Source organism: Ruditapes philippinarum, unplaced genomic scaffold, assembly GCF_026571515.1.
Source record: "Ruditapes philippinarum isolate M1 unplaced genomic scaffold, ASM2657151v2 ctg5531_1_1_1_1, whole genome shotgun sequence".
NCBI classification, from domain to species: Eukaryota; Metazoa; Mollusca; class Bivalvia; order Venerida; family Veneridae; genus Ruditapes; species Ruditapes philippinarum.
The window spans coordinates 64,934-83,523 of record NW_026863760.1 but is presented as its reverse complement, the minus strand read 5'-3'; the positions used below and the strand labels follow the sequence as shown (position 1 = coordinate 83,523).

General features: G+C 33.6%; 1 protein-coding gene across 1 annotated transcript; it reads left to right on the top strand.

Moving 5' to 3' along the window:
- Positions 1-2,397: 2,397 nt before the first annotated feature.
- LOC132723256 (A-kinase anchor protein 17A-like) lies at positions 2,398-16,466 on the top strand. Its single transcript, XM_060707933.1, has 5 exons — positions 2,398-2,588; positions 9,770-10,560; positions 11,507-11,655; positions 13,507-13,747; positions 14,171-16,466. Exons 2-5 carry the CDS (start codon positions 9,778-9,780, stop codon positions 14,459-14,461), a joined length of 1,464 nt encoding a protein of 487 aa, XP_060563916.1. The 5' UTR covers positions 2,398-2,588; positions 9,770-9,777; the 3' UTR covers positions 14,462-16,466.
- The last annotated feature ends 2,124 nt before the right edge of the window (positions 16,467-18,590 follow it).

Sequence of the window (18,590 nt, the reverse complement as noted above, 5' to 3'; positions counted from 1 at the left end):
AATTTTGTATGTACACATGATTTTCAAGGTGATTTTTCTGTCACTTGACAGGAAATCGCAAGGTAGGTAATATTACTTTCAAATTTTAATATATCAGAAGAATGTGAAGAATGTGCCATCTTTTATTACACAAGGCCATTCTTAAATAGGCTTACATTACTTACACTAAAACCGCAATTGAAAGGCAGAGCAAAATGTACCCAAAACCGAAGTTTTGGACATCATCTCATTACTAATTTTACCACTAAGTTTTAATTTCCTTCCATTGGTTCAAAATAATGTTTAATGTTTATTTTCGCCACACTGATGAGACCTTTTGAAATTATTAAATTTCACACATGCAAGTAACTTTTTCATCAAAGTCATATATGTTTCTTTTTTTCTTCACATGTCTTCAGGACTGCTTCTTCAACATTTTCTTCAGATATTTCATTTTATATTTCGCTTTCATCAGCTCATTCTTTTTTTTTTCTTCATGTGCCATACTTTTCTTTGGAGGGCTTTAACAACTGCATCCTGGTTTTTTTTAGTTTTGTCATGTTTGGAGTCAATTATTGTCCTTTTTTCAACTTGATCAGCCAAGAAGTGTTTTTATTGTGCCATGCCCTATGAATAACTTCACGCCCTATGAATAACTTCACTATCTTTCATCTTTTTATATGCACTAAGCATTTTTCCACATTCCTTGTCACCGATGTGCTGGTGTCATCACTTGTGCTGGTTGGAAGCAACTAAGACACAAACGCCATTCAAGGACCCCTTGGACGATCCATTTTAACCCCCCCACCCCGGACAAATGGCCGTAGTCGACGGAAACCCCTTTGACACTCTATTGAGGGCATTTTGGCTGTAAGACAACCCATGGACATCCTATTTTAGCTGAAATAGCCCCCCACAAACACACTACCCGAGATGGATACCCCTTGGACACACTATGGAAGGCATTTTTCCTGAAAAAATCCGCCCAGGACAAACCATTTCACATACATCCCATCCCATGGACGGATACCCCCGGACATTAGGCAAAAATCCACATATGATAAAATATGAACAAAAGAATTAAGTGCCTTCCGTAGGAGGGTGCGGATATTTTCTGGAATCGTATCGATTTATTCAGGGAATAGACATAAACACATACATTGTTATCACATATATCCCATATAGCCCAAGCAATATTTAAATACGACTGAAATTTAAAGTTCGCAAAAAAATATATGTTCTTGCTCTTGAATTTGATTATTCCAAAATTTTGAAAACAAGAATCCTAAGTCCCCTACCGGGTAATAACCCCAGCAACATTTTTGATTTTCAATGTTATCCGGTGAATGAATGCCTTTGATATGAATTAAATCTTTTGATTTTAGTTTTCTACTTCACAGTAATGTTTAAGTTTCCCTCTGCCTGTAATACAATTATTATATACTTTTGTCATTTTTACGATGTTGTTCGATTTTAAAGTACAAGCCTATAAGGAATGAAGAAGTTGGAGTAAAAAAATACCAATTTCTCGAAAAAAATCTAAGTTCAAGGGGGACATAATTCTGGAAATAGTCCTTGCTAGAGTATTTAACCTTATTCAAAAATGTTGAGTGATAATAAGAAAACATATATATGAAGTTTGAAGTAGATACATTAGGAAATAAAAAGAAGTTATTTAAAAAAGACAACATTTTTTTTCATAAAAATTCTAAGTTCAAGGGAGGTAATACTGATAATTTTTGTGCTAGAGTTGTAAACCTTGTCACATATGATGTGGTTGATGACCAGAAACTTATATTTAAAGTTTGAAGTAAACACCTTAAGACATAAAGAACTTAAAGTGAAAAAGCTGAAAAAATTAAATCAGAAATCTTGAAAATCCAGGCTATTTGTTGCCATAGCAACCAGAATTTTCAAACATAGGAAGAAAAGAAAAAGATGTGCATAATCTGCAGACTGCCATCTACCCATATTTTATGTTTCATAAAAATATTTTCAGTAATTTTTGAGTTATCACTGGATCCAGTTTATGTGTTAAATTTGCCATATTTTCAGACTATTTGTTGCCATAGCAACCAGAATTTTCAACATAGGAAGAAAAGAAAAAGACGTGATTAATCTCCATGCTGCCATCTATCCATATATCAAGTTTCATAAAAATATTTTCAGTACTTTTTGCGTTATCGCGGGATCCAGTTTTGTGGACGGACGGACTGACTGACGGACTGACAGACAGACAGACAGACGGACAGACAGACAGACAGACGGACGGAGGGTAAACCTAAAGTCCCCTCCGGTTAAACCGGTAGGGGACTAATAAAACAGAAAATCTGTAAAATAAAGGTTAATTTCTTACATATAGTGGTGTTCGCCATAGAAGACAACAAGACTACAACGGTACCTCATTTCATTAGTAAAAATATTTGTCTTCACTTCCGGAAGATACAACAACAACAACTACAAAACGTTTTGTAAACATTTTGGTTAAAACTTTATTGGCACACACTTCAGATTGCTTCGAAATCAAAGAATTGTCATGAAATAGAAAGTCTTTAGACGACAACTATCAAGTTCCGCCAAAAGACGGAAATCTGAACAGATCATTTACGGTAATTTATAATCTAATTTCCTGTTATAAGAAATTATCAGATTTATTTATCCACATACTGCCAGTTTTCAATCACAACCACTTTTCAATCATCCCTAGAAATTCTTTATTTTTGACCTTATTTGTCATGTAACCAAATTGTAAGCACATCTTGCATTTGCCTTGACTACATTTATCAGCAGCAAAGTCAATTATGGCGATAAAAAAGAAAATGGAAGTGGCTAGCCGTACGGGCCCGAACGGCTAGCCAAAAGTTCTAGCCGTACGTGAGTCACGTACGGCTAGCCAGGAAAACTGTATTGGCTAGTCGTACGGCACTTTTTAAAATTATATGGAAGTCGAAAATGCATGTTATTTTTCGCATTATAGCGAGAATTTTAACAAAGAAACAGCAATTGCCTTCGTATGTTACTTTTTAGAGATTAATCGCCATGTTGGCTACAATAAAGAAAGTACGAATATCGACCAGATGACCAGAAAAAAAGAGCGTTTGGTTGCAGTTGAACAACAAAATTGTGATAATAATCTGTTTCAATAAGTTTAATTTTCAACACTTTTAGAAATGAAAAAGCACCGAAAATAATTGTTGCTGGACTCTAATAATTGAGCCAATTACTGAGTCCATCATTAAGGAATGTTTGCATGTTCCGTGAAACGCATTCTAAACTTCTATTGTCAGTCCCTAGATACGCTTTGATTAAGGCTAACTGATTGTGCTTTTATGTGCAATATTTATCTACTGTATTTAAAAAGTATACAATTGTTAAATTTTTGCATTCTTGTTGTTTTTTTTTTGTTTTTTTTTGTTTTTTTTAATGTTCTTTTTTTTATTCCACTCCGATCATGCCGTTATGAAAAAGCTTCTTTTGCCGTTATGATTATTTATTCAATCCATGTGTTTAATTAACAAAAAATGATTTAATAATTTATCTTTCAATAACAAATAAAACAACAAAGCATAAGCATGAAAAACAGCCACGTTTATAAATTAACTTATAACATGCAACTGTAATACTTTTATCAAGATTACCTTCGTATTCATTTTTTTTTATCGTTATACTCTGTTGATTACACAGAGGTTCGCCTTTATAGGCGGTGAAGATAGACAACAACAACAACAATGGCGGAGTATATTATATATTAACCTTTTCCCTTTATATAAGCGTGTTTCGACGCTTTTTTTGCCCCCCCCCCCCCCCCTTTTTTTGAGGCCTCAAACAGTGAAAAAAAAATGCCCTATTTAGGCCCAAACACTGTCTTTTGTTTGAGATATGTTGTTAAAAAAAAGTGACCATTTTTTTCGGCGCCGTCCCCCATCCAATATTACATCAGGGGGATGCCCAGAAAGGGGGATGTGCCCCCTTCTGTTTGGGGGGTTTGAAGGGGGCGGCAGTCCCCCTCATCGCCAAAAAAATTTTGGACTTGTGAGAGGCTTTAAATGACCCCAGGTCGATCATAGGTAACGTGTAACCAACGCTGAAAAGCCTTTGACTCATCTCAATCCCCTTGAGAAGTTGCAGCACTTTGAAATAAATTTTGATGGAAAAATTCGAGGCAAAAAAAGGGATTTTTTGGCAATTTTTCGAGATGTCCCCTCTTGCCCATGGTAACAAGAAATTTAAGACTGAGCATGTCGTTACAAAGGGCAATGGTCCAGTCAACATTTGGTGCCAAGTTTGATTAGTAATTGAAGCATTTTTCAAAGTTTCATAGCAGTTTTCGAACTTTGTAACAGGAGGCTTTTCAGTGAAAATGGCCATTTTTCACAATTATGCTCATGGGGGAAAGGGTTAACTAAAAAAATTATAAATGTTACAACAACAATTTTCACCAAAATTAGGTAAAAGACCACATGTTAACATGGAAAAACTTGATTTTTGGGTGATTTCGAAGGTTTTTCATCATTTTTGTTAACCTTTTCCCTTATATAAGCGTGTTTCGACGGCTTTTTTGCCCCCCCCCCCCCCCCCTTTTTTGAGGCCTCAAACAGTGAAAAAATGCCCTATTTTAGGCCCCAAACACTGTCTTTTGTTTGAGATATGTTGTTAAAAAAAAAGTGACCATTTTTTTCGGCGCCGTCCCCCATCCAAATATTACATCAGGGGGATGCCAGAAGGGGGATGTGCCCCCTTCTGTTTGGGGGGTTTGAAGGGGGCGGAGTCCCCCTCATCGCCAAGAAAATTTTGGACTTGTGAGAGGCTTTAAATGACCCAGGTCGATCATAAGGTAACGTGTAACCAACGCTGAAAAGCCTTTGACTCTATCTCAATCCCTTGAGAAGTTGCAGCACTTTGAAATAAATTTTGATGGAAAAATTCGAGGCAAAAAAGGGATTTTTGGCAATTTTGAGATGTCCCCTCGTTGCCATGGTAACAAGAAATTTAAGACTGAGCATGTCGTTACAAAGGCAATGGTCCAGTCAACATTTGTGCCAAGTTTGATTAGTATTGAAGCATTTTTCAAAAGTTTCATTAGCAGTTTGAACTTGTAACAGGAGGCTTTTCAGTGAAAATGGCCATTTTTCACAATATGCTCATGGGGAAAGGGTTAACTAAAAAAATTATAAATGTTACAAAACAACAATTTTTTCACCAAAAATTAGGTAAAAGACCACATGTTAACATGGAAAAACTAGATTTTGGGTGATTCGAAGGTTTTTCATCATTTTTTTTGTTAACCTTTTCCCTTATATAAGCGTGTTTCGACGGCTTTTTTGCCCCCCCCCCCTTTTTTGAGGCCTCAAACAGTGAAAAAATGCCCTATTTAGGCCCCAAACACTGTCTTTTGTTTGAGATATGTTGTTAAAAAAAGTGACCATTTTTTCGGCGCCGTCCCCCATCCAAATATTACATCAGGGGGATGCCAGAAGGGGGATGTGCCCCCTTCTGTTTGGGGGGTTTGAAGGGGGCGGAGTCCCCCTCATCGCCAAGAAAATTTTGGACTTGTGAGAGGCTTTAAATGACCCCAGGTCGATCATAAGGTAACGTGTAACCAACGCTGAAAAGCCTTTGACTCTATCTCAATCCCTTGAGAAGTTGCAGCACTTTGAAATAAATTTTGATGGAAAAATTCGAGGCAAAAAAGGGATTTTTGGCAATTTTGAGATGTCCCCTCGTTGCCATGGTAACAAGAAATTTAAGACTGAGCATGTCGTTACAAAGGCAATGGTCCAGTCAACATTTGTGCCAAGTTTGATTAGTATTGGAGCATTTTTCAAAGTTTCATAGCAGTTTGAACTTGTAACAGGAGGCTTTTCAGTGAAAATGGCCATTTTTCACAATATGCTCATGGGGGAAAGGGTTAAAGTGAACACACAAGGAAAAATGCGGGGGACTTGGTTAAAATCCTCGTTTAAAGAAACAAAATAACACATGCATTTTCGACTTTCATATAATTTTGAAAAGTGCCGTACGGCTAGACAATACAGTGTGTCCTGGCTAGTCGTACGTGACTCACATACGGCTAGAACTTTTGGCCACTTCCAAAGAAAATACCAGTATTTTAGTTCAAAATATGTAAAATGTGTGTTTTCCACTAATCCTTTATTTACCCAGTTACAAATCGCAATAATTTTCGAAAAATAAATGATTTAAAGACTCAGTTTTTTGTCAGTCTGCAGAAATGGATGTTTAGTTTGACAACTGTTTCAATATCATTAAGTCATAATGTATACTGCACTTCAAAAGCGGTATGCCTAAAATACGAAAGTGAGATTTTTGACGAAAGTGAGCAGAGTGAGCGAAAGTGACTTTGACCGTTTTAATAGAATTTTGTAAACAGTGATTTTTCTGTTTGTAGACGTAAATTATTAGCAACTAATAATATTTCTTTTAAAAAATAATCACTATGACGATTTAGTCGCCATTCATTTGCATAATTTCTATAAACAAGTTCTAAGATCTTCCTTTTGCTCACTTTGAAAAATACGAAAGTGACTTGTAAAATATTAAATTTAGAGTTTAAATTGAAATTAATACTAAAATTGCAGTTTGTAGACGTATATCATCAGAAATATATAATATTTATTTTCAAAAATAATCATTATGACGAGTTAATCACCATTTGTTTGCATAATTTCTATACACAAGTTCTGAGATCTTCCTTTCCCTCACATTGAAAAATACGAAAGTGACTTGTAAAATATGAAATAAAGCGTTGAATTGAAAGTAAGTTATACTAATATTGCATTTTTCAGGCGTATATTATCAGAAATTAATATTATTTATTCTCAAAAATAATCATTATGATGATTTATACCTTTTTTTTTACATAATTTCTATATTCTAAGTTCAGCAATCTTCCGTTTGCTCACATAGAAAATACGAAAGTGACTTCTAAAATATCAAATATAGTGTTTAATTGAAATATAGTGTTGAATATCAAATTATTAAATTCTGATAATATTAATTTCTTATAATACTCGTCTATAAACTGCAAATTTAGTACATTTTCAATTTAAACTCTATATCCAATACTATACAAGTCACTTTCGTATTTTTCTATGCAAGCGAAAGGAAGATCGCTGATTTACTTGTACGATATAGCAATTAGGCAAATAAATGACGATTAAATCATGATTATGGTTATCTATTATAATATATATAATTAGTTGCTAATAATATACGTCTGCAAATAGCAATTTTACTGTAAAATTCTATTAAAACGGTACAATTCAAATTCTAAAAGTCACTTTCGCTCACCCTCGTCAAAAATCTCACTTTCGTATTTTAGGCAAACCCCTTCAAAAGCTATAATTTTAATATGTTCATATTTTACAATACAATTCTTAATTGGAACGTAATACATCAGTAAAGTTACAGTCACTTAACCAAGGAAAAACATTCTCTCTGATTAACTTTTCAGAAAGCTGTCACTAGAATGGGGTCATATAGACCCTAAGATCCTAAAAAATTAAAATTTCACAAGAACAGGCTTTTTCTGTTATTCACATTGAGATGTACATCCATACCCCAATTGTGACAGCTTTACTACTGCAAATAAATATCAAGATTGAAAAATGGCATAATAAATAGGTTAAAATTGTTTATTACCATTTATCTGAAATTGAGTTTGTCAAAATTTCTTCAAAATACATAACTGGTTATATTTTAACATTGTATGACAATTTTTATGTGGTACAGTTTATATTTTGTTAACTGATTGAAAAGTGGTTCAAAAATTTTGAAGAACAAGAAATTGGGTCAGAAATGATTTGTCCTTGATTCATAATAATAATTCAGGTAAAATTTTAAAAAGTTGTTGCATTTATTAGCTGAAATGATAATATTTGCAGAATTGTAAGAGAAATTTTATTTTTATAATTTCACTGTCAGTTATTATTGAAAAATCTGTTAGCTGATCGGAAAGAGGCAGTACGGGGATACTAATTTGAAATTATCAGGATCACAGGCACAGACAATTTGGTGTTTGACACTGTGCTAACTTTGCACATTCCTAGTTAACACTCACTAACTTTAAACCCGACTGGGGCACAGGTAGTGTTGTTGGTAGTTTACACTCCTGATCAGGCCGGGGGCCACATAATTTGAATTTACCAGACACAGTTCAGTCAATGCATTGTTCTTGTGCAGACTGTCCAGCAGTTTACCAGTACTAGTTGCCTTCATTTTCGCAAAGAACTGATAACTTCTGTTCTTGCCCAGTGATTGACCTTTTCGAAAACCTAGCTTAACACCGTTTTCCGGTGCGTTACGTATTTAGCTCTAGGGACCCGGAATTACACCAAATGAAGGACATAACACAATTACATGATTTTTTCTTTTCTATCATTACTTTACCATTGAAGTTAAAAACAATTGATGTGTTTGAAATTAATCAAAATTCCTTTAATACCTTATGCAATTTTTTTTTTTAAATAATTGTTTATAATGAAAATCAATAAAGTCAAAACAGTCGTAGTGACTCACTACGACTGTACAGTGACATCTTCAGTAATAAATAGAGATATTTTTTGCGTAAACTTGTGTATTAACTTCAATTTTTGTAATGAATTATTCATACAATGATATTTAATTATTTTCTTTAATACAATGAAATAACTGTTTTATTTCACTTTAATTAAAAAAAAGGCCAAAAAAACATAACAGATCATTATTACACTCCATTTAGGTGAATTCCCCAGAGCTATGTACAAGAAGTACCGGAAAACGACATTTAGCTAGGTTATCGAATTCGTGAATTTTTCTCACTGAATTGGGAATCGGCCTTTGCCTCTTGATTTTGGGAAAAATTATCGCTAAAGTTGCTAATTTGGGAAGTAAAAAAACAGGTTTAAGTTAAAGTAGATCATTGGGAAAACTGCATGATTTTAAAGAAAATTTCAATTGGTAAGAGGCCTTTTATTGGAGTCTGTTATAGAAGCAGAAAAATCACTGTAGCCAGAGCAGAGGTACAGTGCAAAGACTGTAGAAAGGATTTCATGATCAATCACAATGAAACCCAAAAGTGACCTGTGCTGTCCTGAAATCAATCTCTCATTGCCTGATTCACAGCCCAATGCTCCACCTAGTTAACCGTACAGCTTTGATGGGGGCACCTCACTGGCGGGTGACCTGTGGCATGTAGTCCATATTTATTCATGGTAGATTTCAATGGGTTACACAACTTACCGGAATCAACCTATTAACCGGCATCAGCAGGGAATTATCAGAATTGACCTGTAACTTTAAGTGCTTTATATCCATGTAGACAATTTTACAAAAACTTAGCCGTTTCCATTAAAATATACTGCAAAAAATAAAAAAAGAGTAAGTCTAAAATAAAGGCAAAAGTTGGGACCGAACCTTACACCTCTCTATAGAGTATAGTAGGTAATCACTTTACTGACAGTGCTAAATATTAGTTAACTACTCCATTATCCATAATAATTCTTGTATTAAAACAACTACACCAACAGAACTGAAGTGAATCGCACATTTAAATGAGCGCTATTCTTTTTTCAATTATTCAATAGAATCAGTTTTATCACTGTGTAATTACATGTTAATTAGTTCTTATTATCAAATAAATTTCAAACTTATTTATGAAACAGGAGTCAAATATTTGGAACAAGATTATGATTGTGAAGTCTTATATAATCATACTTAAACTTGATTTTTCATGATGGGATTGCATGTCTTTTCTACAATAGAGAAATTGTATGATTTTTTTTTCTATTTTCAGCAATAATCATGGCTACAGCAGGTGCCAGTATTTGCACAGACTCTAGTGATGCTATTGAACTGTATCAAACATTTGGCCTATACCTGAAACCTATAGCGCGTGTAAATGTTTGCGTACAGCTTCCGCCGTTGAAAGAAGCTGGGAAATCTATTTCAAACTGGGAAGTGATGGAGCGAATCAAAGCCATGATTAAACCACATTCATTCACATCTTTGAAAATAATCAAAAGCACAATGGAGTTTATAAGATTCGAAGGTGAGGCGGAGAATAAGGATCTAGTCACAACTATTATGCAGAGATTGGAAGGCAAGTCGATTAAACTAAGTGGGTTTCATGAACAATTAAAAGTAAAAGCAGGCGAGGCTAAAATTCAGTTTCCAAGTCGACATGATTGGGATTCATATTTCAGAGACGCGAAAAATATGAATGAAATGAGACCCGGTGAAAGACCAGATACTTTGTATATAAGAGACACGCCAACACGATGGTTTGCATCGAGACATTGTAAAGAGAAAGACAAACCGAGTGAAGAGGTGTTAAAACGAGTGTTTTGTCAATTTGGTGAAATACGTTGTGTTGATATTCCAATGTTAGATCCATATCGTAAAGAAATGTCTGGACTTGTTAAATCCGGCTCGATTCAAACATTTACATTTGGTCAAGATCTAGTGTTTGATTGTTATGTACAGTTTAAAGAATATATTGGTTTTGTAAAAGCAATGGACAGGTTTAGAGGGATGAAACTATTATACATGGATGAAGATGACAAATGTGCTGTAGCTAATATAAAGGTATGTTAATAATGATCTATATACGGTTACCTTAACGTTAAACATCCATACAAAGCTTAAAATGTACAAATGTCTCAGGGGCAAGCCATTGTTTCCTTGAGCAAGAAACTACACTGTCATTGTATAGAGGAACATATTTGATCATTTGTCTTAAGTTAAGGCTTATTGCTTCCTAAACAAATGAACTAAAATAAATTCTGTATATAAAAGTTAAAACTAAATTACTAATAAATTTGGCTTTTTTTCCACTTTACAAATTTTCATGTATAAATTATAATGACAATCAAGTAGCATAAAAAGAACATTTAAGCTGGAGGTTAAAACAACATTAAAATGGTTTGTTTAATTACATTTTGAGGTATGGACAAGTCATTTGAATTACCAAAAATGTGTTAAGAAACAAAATACCTATACCTGTAGGATACCTGTAGGATGATTCTGGGCTCTGATGGAAGGGCTAATCCCTTTTTAAGCCCCTCTTCTTTTGACAAACTTTTGCCACTACTTCATATAAGTCACATCACTTTTATGTTAATTCATATTCACTTATGCTTATTTATTATATGATTTTGGTTTTAAATAGTAATGATTTTGTCCGCAGTTTCATTTTTATAATTACTGAATTTCTTTTGAATAGTTAACATTAGCTTATTTAGCTCATATCCTCCCAGGGCTAAGCGGCTTGCCTCTATGCTGTCAAAATTGTAAACACGGCCATTTGCCTTGTAAATCATTTTGCAGCATGCCTTCAGAAATAACTGGCTAGAACCCTGGCATGAATAAATAAATCTTTGAGTTTATTTTTTGTATTTATAGTTAGAAATTTCATACTGTCATGTTTTTGTAAATCTACTTGAATCTTAGGTATGTACTGGTATATTTTGTCAAAGACATGTATACGTATATACATGTAATACAAATACATGTATATGTTTCATTTTTACAGGTAGATTTTGATAAGACCAAACACCTGTCAGACAAAGCTATCAGGAAGCGACGGTTAGAGAGGGAAAGACTGGAGCAACTAGAGAAGGAAAGAGAAGAAAGAGTGAGGAGAGAAAGGGAAGAACAAGATAGAAAAGTGGCAGAAGAAAAGTAAGTTACCATTACTTGTCTCCCTTTATATAAACTATTCTATTAAAGACTGTTTGTCCATACACAATTTTTTCACTTACTTTCCTTCAAGAATGGATGTAATAGGTTTTAAACTCTTTCCCAAATACATTATCCACCAGGATTTTGTTGAATCTTATCAGTCCTAGGCATTAAATGATTGATCAACTGAAACAATAATGATTCTGGATGTTACTATGAACTGTCAACAAATCGTGTTATAAATATTTTAAGATCTTAAAGTTTTACCTGTCTGTATATATGTCAGAAGAGCTTGCAAGGAACATTTCTAATGACTTTTCACCTTTGCTAATACAGTTTTGTAATGATGAAATACATTTTGTATACATTATTTTACAGCTGAATAAAGGCTGTTTCCCCTAGCACAAAATAGGTTTATTAGTCCCCTACCGGTTTAACCGGAGGGGACTTTAGGTTTACCCTCCGTCCGTCTGTCGGTCTGTCTGTCTGTCTGTCTGTCCGTCTGTCTGTCAGTCCGTCAGTCCGTCCGTCCACAAAACTGGATCCCGCGATAACGCAAAAAGTACTGAAAATATTTTTATGAAACTTGATATATGGATAGATGGCAGTATGGAGATTATGCACGTCTTTTTTTTTTCTTCCTATGTTGAAAATTCTGGTTGCTATGGCAACAAATAGTCTGAAAATATGGCAAATTTAACACATAAACTGGATCCAGTGATAACTCAAAAAGTACTGAAAATATTTTTATGAAACTTGAAGTATGGGTAGATGGCAGTCTGGAGATTATGCACATCTTTTTCTTTTCTTCCTATGTTGAAAATTCTGGTTGCTATGGCAACAAATAGCCTGAATTTCAAGATTTCTGATTTAAATATTTCAGCTTTTTCACTATATGTTCTTTATTTCTTAAGGTGTTTATTTCTAACTTTAAATATAAGTTCCTGGTCATCAACCACATCATATGTGACAAGGTTTATAACTCTAGCACAAAAAATATCAATATTACCTCCCTTGAACTTAGATTTTTTAGGGGAAAAAATGTTGTCTTTTTTAAATAACTTCTTTATTTCCTAATGTATCTACTTCAAACTTCATATATATGTTTCTTATTATCACTCGACATTTTTGAGAAGGTTAAATACTCTAGCAAGACTATTTCCAGAATTATGTCCCCCTTGAACTTAGACTTTTTTCGAGAAACTGGTATTTTCACTCCAACTTCTTCATTCCTTATAGGATTTACTTTAAAATCCCACATCGTAATAATATGACAAGGTTGTATAAACATAATTTCCTTATTAAGCATGGAAACTTAACACATTACTGTGATATAGACAAACTTATTTTATTATGTTTTGTGGTCGATATTTTCAAATACAGACTTCATCCTCAAATTCATTATAAATGGCAATACACAGGAGTGTATTACAATTAAAGAACTTTTTGAGGGACCGGTAGGGGACTACTGTATTGCCCGCAATACTATCAAATGCTTGTTTTCCCATAAAATTGCTATATTTTCCCCTGTGCACATTCTTCACCAAAACTATTAATTAAGAGCAGCTGCCTTATATGAGTTAGTTGATAAATTTGACTGAAACAGTGAAAGCTGTCCATATGCAAAGCTTCTTCCGTGTACCATACTTGTTAAATTGAATTGAAATTATAAAAAAAAAAGTTTGGGCAAATTCCTTCGGTAGTTGTTGGAATTTGATTTCAAGTTTTCCCCCCTCTCTGATTTATGATGCTATATTTTATATGTTTTGAAAATTGAAAAGAAAATCACTTTAAATGTTTGTTTATGAAGATGTGTAAGGTATAAAATATTGACATCTGAATTTTTTCCAGACGTTTAAAAGATGAGGAGGAAATGGAACGAGACAGGAAAAGGCAGGAAAAGTTACAAAGACGCGAGGACCGAAGGAAAGAAAGAGAAGACAAAAGAAAGCAGAAATATCTCGAACAAAAGAGGTTTGAGGAGGAGAAAAAGATGCAGCTAAAAATAGCGCTGGAAGAGCGAAAATTCATGCTGAATCAGCGGAAATTGGAATCATTAAGATTGCTAACGGAACTGTTTGAGCGTGTTAAGGTATGTACATATGTCATTTCCTTCCATCTGTTGACTTTGTTGCAAGGAATTTTAAGTTTTGGAGTCAAAATGCAATGGATATAGAAAATATCACAATCAAAAAGTACTGGTTTGTTAACATGCAAAGTGCCCAGCTAGCTTACAGAACGTCAGTGGTTCTACTCTGTTGTGTGTTTGTGCCTAAAATGATGCACGGAAGGGCACCTGAGGTCTTCCTCCACCAATAAAGCTAGAACATGGCCATATGACCTATACTGTGTCTTTGACGTAAAAATCAATAAAACATGCAAAGTGTAAAGCATCATTACAGGTTTATAATGTCCTACAAGAAATTTTAATTGGGGTGGTGAGAAATTAAACTCGACCATTTAAAGGGTTACACTAATATTTCATGAATTATATATTGTACATTGGTTTTCACAGGTGATAAAGGTCAAAGAAGATTTAGAGAAGAAGGAAATAGAGCTAGAAGAAGAGAGAAAGCGCCAGGTTGATCTTGAAAAACAGAGAAAAGATGAAGAGATGAGGAAGAAAAAAGAAGCAATAAAAAAGAAAAAAGAACAATTGAAAAGACAAGAACAAGAGCTCAGGGAAAAAATATTAAAGAACTGGAAACATAACGAGGAACATAAACAGGAGCAAATGAGAGAAGAGTTACGTAAAAAGTTATCAGGGAAGACGAAATTGAAATCTGCAGTTGTGATGCGGAGATGACTAGACGATGTGCTAGCTGAACGAGAAGATGAAAGCAGTACCAGTAGTATGATTGATAAACTGCCATATATAATAGACACAAAAATGGTGCAGCAGAGGACTTATGACTCTGATTACAGTGACGATTAAAGCCATAAATCTTATTTATTGTAAGAGGGTAACAATTTTTTTTTTCACTCTTTACGGGAATTCTTTATTCCTTTAGATGAAAAAAAAGACAATTTCTGAGAATGCTTCACATGTCTCAGGGACAGCAGAAAGGAAAAAAGATCTAGCCCTTTTTTGTTGACATTTCAAATGTTAAGTTATGGAAGGGAGAAAACGAATGGAAAATGACCTGATCTGATTCTATGAAATGCAGAGAGCAATTGATATAAAGACATAAACTTGGTGTTTTTGTTTCACATGTAAGGGAAGGCAGAAGAAAAAAACACAGGTTTGTTGACTCAAACTTGTAACTGTTAACAGCATTACAAATTTATGTACGGAAGCAGATATAGCCTCATATAGGTAATGGTGAGGTTCATATATCGTCACCTCAGTGCAATAACAGGTTAACTCCTATTAAATTTAGAAGGACTTAACCCGTTACTGCAGTAAGTTGACAATATGACAAGATGTTCTTGTTGTTATTTCCAGTCCACTTACTACTTCAGTAATGATCTCAGTGAAATTGTTCATCATTTTTTGTGTGTGTTAGAATAGGATGATTGTTGTTTCAATACTGCCATATTAAGCAGCATGCCTCCAAATTCAGATAATTTCTTTTTAACATTATACACACATGTATATAGTGTCTTAAATAGTAATTATATTGTGAAGTGAACAAAGATTGCAATTTAAAGTAACATCTAATGTACATGTTTTTGTAATCCATAATTTTAAAGTACCTCAAATTTTTCAGAACACATGTATCAACAAATAGGCATAGTCAATGAGAAAGAAAATGTTGAGTGGCATGAAAAACATTATTTTAACTATAAATATTTATACATTTTTGAAAATTATGATATATTTTTTTAGGAGCTTCTTTCGATTATCTGAATGTATGTAACTTTAAACTTGTGTGTTTGCATTTGTTAAATAGGTATTATTGTGAAAATGCCAAACTATCAAATATTTGTTTAGATATGTGCAATGGTAGCAAAGAATGGGGTAGGTTGAAAATAGGCCAAGCAGTGCTTTGTAAAAAGGATAGAAATCACTTACCAGATTTAAGTTTAGTTTTTAAAACATTTATTTAGATGACAAAGGATGAAAAGTCAAAACAATATTTATTTGATATTCTATGTTACATTAGTTTCCAGACAGGAACCGTTTGTCTTTGTTAATCTTAATGACCAGTATTATTGCTTCAAAAGCACAATGTTCTGTTAGACTTGTTGACTTTGTTGGAATTGTTGTGCCCCCATTTTAGGGGGGCATTTAGATTAACCCTTGTTTGTCTGTCTGTCCGTCTGTGCTACTGAATCCCTATTCAGATAGGGGGCCATCTAACTGTAAACAGAACAAAAGAGATCAATAGAGTTCATTCCATAGCAATGGAGTAAGGGGCCATTGGCCCTCTATCAAACAAAGGAAAATAGCAAAAGATTCCTCTTATATCATTTCAGCTGGATGTCCATTCGTATGTCTGTCTCTCCATCTGTCTGTTTTTATTTTTGTGTCGCACGTAGCTCAAGAAGTATTTCAAGAGTTATTGCCCTTGACTTAGTAAAATTTTCAATTTTCAACTTGTGTCGCTCATAGCTCAAAAAGTATCTTACCTAGGGTCATGAAACTTTACAGGAATGTTGATCAGCATGTGTTGTTGTTAAGGGTGTAACGGTTTACCGGTATACCGATATATTGCAATATGAAAAAATAAATTTCGAACCGCGGTACGATTTTTGGAAAACCGGTATTTTATAAAAATCATCATTTTCAATTAATTGCCTTCTAATTTTGTACAAATTTCACATAAAATCTTTAATTGGCAAAGTTTGTTGGCGCCAACGTAAGATAAAAGTATCTGACAACTAGTACACTTAAAAGTCAATAAGCGGCCGCATAATTTACATAAGCGGCCCAAATGTGAAAGGTCACACGCGACTTGTTTTGTTTATCAAATTGTGTGACACTACTTTCTATTTATTCCTTACATTTTTATTAAGTTTCTACTAAAAATATATACATATAATAATAATATATAAATGTTACTTCATCTTTACATCAAAACATATACACGACAATACGTATTGCAATATATCGCAATACGCTTCAGCAAAATTGCAATATATTGCAATACGGTTTTTGCTGTATTGTTACACCCCTAGTTGTTGTGCACCTGCGTATTTTCGTGTGTATTTATTTAGTATTTGTAGAGTTATTGCCCTTGACTAAGTAAAAATTTGCAATTTCAACTTGTGTCGTATGTAGCTCAAAAAGTATTTGACCTAGAGTCATGAAACTTTACAGGGATATTGATCAGCATATGAAGTTGTGCACCTTGGGGTTTGCTTGAGGATTTATTCTGTATGTGTTAAGTTCTTGCCCTTTACTTAGTAAAAGATTTTTAGTTTTCAACTTGTGACACATGTAGCCCAAAAACTATTTGACCTGGAGTCATAAGATTGACAAAACGGTGGAGTGTGGGGGCACCCGTGTCTATTGGACTCATTTCTAGTTTTTATCTTTTTTGCCTTTTCTTTCAAAATTGAAATGAGAAATGTGTCCCATGATTATCATTTTCTATTGTTAGAAAAAATGTTATCAGTTCTATTAAAGCAAATAACTTGGCCATGCATTTACTGTATATACAATGTTATACAATGTTTGTTATTTATAGTACACATTGTTGTCTAGTAAGGTAATAAGTCAACTTACAAGCTAAATATTATTGAAGTTTTTCAATTTATTAAATTTGTTGAATTAAATTCAAGAAGTTAGAAAAGAAATTGCTAGAATTTATATCTCACAGAGAAAAGGCATTTTCCCATTTGAAAACTGAGATACATTTGTATTTGTAAATGGTCTTCGGTCGCATTTCTAGAGTAAATTACTCTTCATGGATTTTGATAAATTGTGCTTTTTTGCACATTATTTGGCAAAGACCTGCTCTCATTCTACTGAAAAAAACATACAATACTGCTTTGTAAATTGCTATTGTTTATTGAAATATGTGACAGGTACAGTCAAAACTGTGAACAAAGGCCATTCAAAGGAAGAGACAAAACATGGCCATTATAGACAAGTGGCCTTAATAGACAAGTGATCTGTACTTGGAGACAATTATGTTCATTTAAAACAATGAAAGTTTGTCGAAGAGTGGTCTTTATTTGCAGGGTGATCTTTTTTCAGAGGTGGTTTTTAATACGGGTTTGACTGTATAATTAATTTGACTATATTTTTTGAAGGTTTTTATGATAAATAAAACATGGACAGATCATCATGTTGGCATTTTTTACTGAAATTACATAATATGCTGCCATTATTATCTGTTTTCATTTCCATTTTTAAATATAACTCGTTACTAAACATACAGATAGAATCATGACTGCCAAATAGCATGTTTATTTTTTATTCATATTTGATATTGTTTTTACCTGTCATGCAAAGTCAGTAATTTTAATTAGTCTCATTGAAGATGTCAAATCTTTAGATTTTCAAGTGAGTGTTGTCTCTTATTATGATGCTTAATATTTTAAGTGGACTTTTAATTTTTAATCTGGACAATACCTTTCATCATTTTTAAGGAAGAATTTAATATGTGACAGAATGACCAGTATAGCACCAGACCAGGCTGTATTCTGTTGGCTGACTGAAAATTTTCATCTTGTTATCCACATAAGTAAGTATGGACAATTCATTGCCAAATAGGAAAATGGTCAAGTCCATTATACAGGTTAAGGGCCAAGTTAGTTTGTGCATGGAAAAGCAGTGGCATTTTTTGTTGGTTATTAACAGTGCTACCCACTAAAAAAATCTGGTTTGTCTTGTAACAAGGCATTCATTGACTTTGACTGATGAAATCTTTGAAAACGTCATTCTAGTCTGTATGTCTTTTTCTACAAATGTATTTCATAGTTTGGCAGTGGTTTTTCTCATTTAATTTCTTGATTTTGGGAAGAATTATCACTAAAATTGCTAT